The 5,753-nt window shown below is 34.5% G+C and overlaps 1 protein-coding gene across 1 annotated transcript; it reads right to left on the bottom strand.

Moving 5' to 3' along the window:
- Positions 1-1,552: 1,552 nt before the first annotated feature.
- Positions 1,553-5,155, bottom strand: LOC149563469 (toll/interleukin-1 receptor-like protein). Its single transcript, XM_089828190.1, has 2 exons — positions 4,644-5,155; positions 1,553-1,946 (listed from the first exon to the last, which is right to left on the bottom strand). The coding sequence occupies exons 1-2, from the start codon at positions 5,153-5,155 to the stop codon at positions 1,553-1,555; spliced, it is 906 nt and encodes a 301-aa protein (XP_089684316.1).
- Positions 5,156-5,753: the final 598 nt, after the last annotated feature.

The following is a 5,753-nucleotide window of genomic DNA, read 5'->3' as shown; positions in this document are numbered from 1 at the left end:
AATGGCATATGGAGTTGATTTCCATGCAGAATAACAACTCATAACGTCCAACTTATCCAGATTTGACAAGTTGCTAATGCTTTCTGGAAGGCTCTGCAATTTTTCGCACCAGCTTAGGCTTAAATGTTTCAGCTGTGATAGATTGCCAATACTGTCAAGAAGTTGAACTAAGATCTTACAACAGGTTAAGTTCAAGTACTCAAGCCCAGAGAGGGTTCCCAATACTGTCAGGAAGGCAACGGAATTTTTCACAGTAACTCAAATTCATGTATTGCAGTTGTGAGAGGTCGAAAATGATGTTAGGAAGACAATTCAAATTCTGACATCTGGAAAAATTCAAGGACTGCAAAAGTGACAAATAACTAACACTGTCCGGGAGGTTTCGCAGGGACCTGCAGTCAGTCCAGTCGATGATCCTCAATTGCGATCTCATGCCTAAAACAGATGATTTCTCCTTTATTGCTAAAAGTAACTCCTCCAACGAATTCGAGCTACACCCCATGCTTGCAAAAAGGCAAGGCAAGGTGGTTTTATAGTCCACGACACTATGCCATAGTTTTTGGGTTTACGTATGGTGACAGTGATATGGGACTACCTCGTACTCTTTTTCGAGAGGCGCTTGGCACTACAAATGAGGCATACATACCCTACCCGCCCAGTGGGATTTGAACTTGTGACCTCTCTTTCAAGAGTACAAGTTCTCCACCACTAGACCAACTCAGGTTGTCTAAGAATTCACCTTGACCCATCTCAAAGTTAGAGGAAGAATGTCTAAGATATCTTCTATGAGCACTTGCTCCAAATGAAGATAGCGAAGACTAGGTGTACACAACATTTTAAGGCACCGTGAATCACCTTGATGGAGACGAAGGCGAGAGATATTGATAGTGCTACTTGCATTGTTGAATGAGCTGCTTGACTGGAAGTGGACAGTCTCCCATTGCTGGGTTTGATCTTCCTCAGCAATGATTCGGCCCATATCTCGCACGAGGTCATGCATTTCAAATACACCTTTCTCGTCTATCTTTATCAACAACTTATTTGACAGATTATTGATAGCAATGCGCACATTCTTGTACATGGATTTCCAGAAAACTATGGGAGAAGTTGTGCATTCTCCAATAAAATAGCAAGCAATGTCCAGAAACATTTCTTTTTCCTCACTACTAAGACCACTATATCTGATCTTGAGTGTTTCAAAAATGTCTCTATTGCCTGCAACATTTTCAAGGGTTTCATTCCAGCAATCAATGTGAGTGTCATCCTGCTTATCGTACAAAAAAGCTCCAATGATCTCGAGAGAAAGAGGGTGTCCCTTGCAAGCCTCCACTATTCTTCTCGAGAGTTGTTTAAAACGGGGAATGGGGGATGGTCTGAGGAAGGCGTGCCAACAAAACAACTGGAGCCCTACGCTTTCCTCAAATCCGCGCATCTCGCGAATGCAATCGGATGAGATATGAGCGGCATTGAGAATGTGTCTAATGATTAAATGATTAAACGGCTTCCAGGGGCTAGCCAATCCCCAGCCAAGGCGTCCAATTGCACGCGATTATCAACATCGTCCAAGACGATAAGGGCGCGGATTCCTTGCAAACGATCTATCAACAAATATTTTCCCTTTTCCACACAGATCTTCTTCATAGTTGACCAAATCTTTGAGAATTTGACCCTGCAATTTTGGAAGGCTAGCGTCGCGGACATTAAACAGGAAGGAAGCAGCATCGAATTCACTATAAATTTTATTATACACGGCCTTCGCAGCTGTGGTCTTCCCAATACCACCTATACCCAATATTCCATATTGGGATGAAATGAGATGCAATTTCTGAATTAGACCTTTTCGTACAGTTTCAAATCCCACCGGATGTTTGGCAACTTGTAACGGCACCCTGTCAAGTGTCTTTATTATGTCGTTCACCACTTTCTTCACTAGCTGACCTTCGAATCTGTATATTGCGAAGTTAGTGACACCTGTACAACGACGAAATAATCGAATCTATTTTCTATCATTTCAAATGACAATGCAATTGCAATTACGAAGTATATCTAATTTGTGCCCATCCTAATCACCCAAACAATATATAATCTTCATAATAACCATGGAAAATCTATGTATTTATGGAAATTTGCTCATACTAAAAACTTGGTGCATATTGCTTTGAAACATTGTGCTAGTTTTTGTCTAGCCAATGAAGTATCTCCTGTTATTTTCCAAGAGGGCAGATTTTAAATGTTTTATGATTTTGTTTTAATAGTGTAGAATGGATGGATATGAGTAAAGCCACACAACTATCTCCGATGATCTTTATTTTTTGGCATCTTATCTCATGCGTATGAAGGAAAACCTAAGGTAAGAATTCTTTTTTTCATCTGCTCCAGCTTTCTTCCATATTTAATTTAAAAGATCATCCTCTCTAATCTTCCTTTTAACTCCATTTTTCCAATCATTATTGCTTCAGGTTTTCCAAGTATTTCAAGCGAAAGCTAATGCTTGCGAACTACCGTGCAAGGAAATAAAGCTTAGTGATATGATGGAGTCTTTACGTCAGAAAAGTGAAAGAAAGAGCACAGGAAAAATGAAATAAAAAGGAACAGAAAACTAGAGAGGTAAGATTTTTACAAATCAAATTTAAAAAAAAATCATATTTCATATATATTTAAATCTGTATCAATATTTGATCGCGAATTATAGATCTACTGTTCTGTGTAACTTTCATGAATACTATAAACAGAGTGATGATCTTAACCTATTCAAAGTCTGTGATCTTTTACATAACATGAAGGTCACTCAACACATCATTCTAATATTATCAACATTTAAAAATATATATTCTGCAATCTAAACTTCTTTTACATATATCATATGAAGGTTAATCTAGAACTCTTTTGCAGTAATTAAAAACTTGTAATAAATAACTTGTTTTCTATTTCTCAATGAAAATGAAAATTTGCACATGCTCTTCAATTGCAAGATATTAGCTATTTCAGCTTTACAAAATAGACTAGATTCCTTGCTACTTTTATTACGACCAAAACAATTCAACTTGTCCCATACTTATAGTCAGAAATGAGAAGCCCACAGGAAACCTCTAGATGCTCAAATTTGGTTATTTTGAACGATTGAGTTCAGGTGTTTGGCTTTTTTCTTTTGACGTTCTTAAGAGTGCTCACTATATTAGATATGGGGCATTAATTATGTGATAAACGAATCTGGTATTTCTTTTCCTTCTTAAAATAGGCCGGCTTTGTGGAGGCATTCAACTGTTGAAACTCCTCAATTTTAAATTGATAGATTTACACTCTCGGACACGTGACAATTCATAACATTTATTTTGGAATTCACAGACTTAGAATTAAATAAGAACCAACATGGCTAAATTGTTCATATGCTGCATCAATGAAATGTCCATATTATTCATTGTATGTCTATTTGACTCAAATTTACCATATGTACATGTGTATCTCATCCGTAGATGCAGCTGGTAACTCTTCTGCATAAGAGCAGCTTATAGGCATCAATAACGTTACATCGCTCAGAAGATGCCCGGTACAACCCGCATTTTATATTGCAGTGGGTACAAATATTATACTACAAAGTAGAGATCAACATTATCTCCACTAAATTGGATGGCTCTAAACCTCTCAATACTCGATAGGTGAATATATATATATATATATATATATATATATATATATATATATATATATATATATATATATATATATATATATATATATATATATATATATATATATATATATATATATATATATATATATATGACCGAGGCCACCAGAGTATCCATGAATGGTGCGGTATAAAATAAAAATAACTATTTTTTACGAGATTTTTGGGTTTATTCTTTTAAAGTAAATAAATGCTATCCTATTTTCCGTCTCCTTAAAAAACATTTCTGATTCGGCATATTAGGTTTCACTTGAGATTGCCAATATAAAGAAAGGAGAAAGTGTAATTGGATTATAAATGTATTATAACTATTAAAAATATTCATTTATATTTTATTTGTATAGTGAATAATAAAGTTTAATAGATTATAGGCAAGAGCTTACACCACAACGGTAAATTGTGAGTCTTTTATCAAAAAGGTCTTGCCCTTCAGTATGTAGTATCTAATTTATATTTTTGTTTTTAAATCTTAGCATTTTAGACAAACTATTTGCCATTTCTAGCTGAAACTTGCAGAAGTAAAACTATTAGCATGCAGGCTCCCATTTAGTCTTACCAAATTTTTATAAAGTGGTGAATTGACAATAATTTTGAAGTCTTTAATATATGTCAAAAAAATAATAATAATAATAATTCGCATAGACTTTCCAAATCTCTTGAGTGTATCCATTTCACACCAAGTTGAAAATGTTAGTTTTAAAACAATTTCATGACTAAAAATTCTCTCTCTTCCCCTTTTTTATATATAATTACATAGAGTTCTATCCATTTAAACTCCCTCAATATCTCTTTTCACTATTTATTTTCCATTTCTGTTTATATCTATCTATTTTTCTTCTTATCTAACTATAGAAAAGAACTTTGACACATTTCATCCTTTACTTTTAAAAAATAATTCAATTTTAAACTAATAATTGAATTTGAAAAAACAAAAAAACAAAGATCAATTACTAACCTTGGAGTCATATCTAGTGACCACCCTGAACGAGAGCAGATCTTCTCAAGGGCATGCTTCCACCCATCAATCTCTTCTCTTGAATATCGATTTGGATGGTTGTAGTGCTTTTCAAATGATTCCTTGTAAGGGCTGGAATCTCCTAGAGGATACCTAACATGGGTCGGTTCCAGTTCATAAAAGAGAGGAATAATCGTCCCAGAAGATTCCAACATAAAGGCAACTTCCCTAAGACACCATGTTGAGCTTGCATAGCCTTTGGAAAATATAGGAATACATATTGCGCTCCACATAATTGCATTTTTCAGGCTGGAATCAATGGTTCCCCCCTTATTTAATTTGTGGGTGTCAAGAAATACATTCAATCCGGCTGCAGAAAGAGCTTGGAAGAGATGGTCAACCAGAGTCTTTCTCACATCTTTTCCCCTAAAACTCAAAAACACATTATATCTCTTAGCATGGAAAGAAACCTTTGTCATGGCGGCCGAAAGGTAAGGCGTGAATCCTTCCATGTCAGAGTTCCAATTGAAAGGAAGGAGAATGTAATGAAACCTAGATACAGAAGGGCGATATTGGGCACAACCCAAAAAGGAAAAATATTATAGGAAAGATCAGATCTTAACTTGTACTCCATGTAGCAGGAAACTTCCTTTCAACTCATTAATAGACATTCTATAAATGCACTCTTTCGTCGTACTATTACAAATGTGATATACTGTAGTGTGCAGCTCTCTAGATGTATTGGTATAGAAGATCTTTATTATTATCTATTTACTATTACCATGTGAATTTCAATGAGAGCCTTTATATCTGATAATGTTCGAGTTTTAATTTTTTGAAATTTAATATTCTCCAAAACAAAAGATTAAAATTTATCAATAATTTTAAAAAAAAATTGTATTAAATAAAAGCTACTATATTTTACATGTATGATATTTTAAAATTTTGTATTAAATAAAAGTTAATATATTTTAAATGTATAATATTTTTTCGGTCAACTGGACTTGGTGGTAAAAATACTGAAACAAAGCAAATATAAAGAAGACTTACAAATTCAATAATTTGCTAAAGCAAATGGTAAGAAAACTTCAGTCTGAAAGTCACTGTCAA

Source organism: Cupressus sempervirens, chromosome 4 (assembly GCF_028749045.1).
Source record: "Cupressus sempervirens isolate cs-2001-9-10 chromosome 4, ASM2874904v1, whole genome shotgun sequence".
Classification (NCBI taxonomy): Eukaryota; Viridiplantae; Streptophyta; class Pinopsida; order Cupressales; family Cupressaceae; genus Cupressus; species Cupressus sempervirens.
This window is presented reverse-complemented; position numbering and strand designations above follow the sequence as displayed.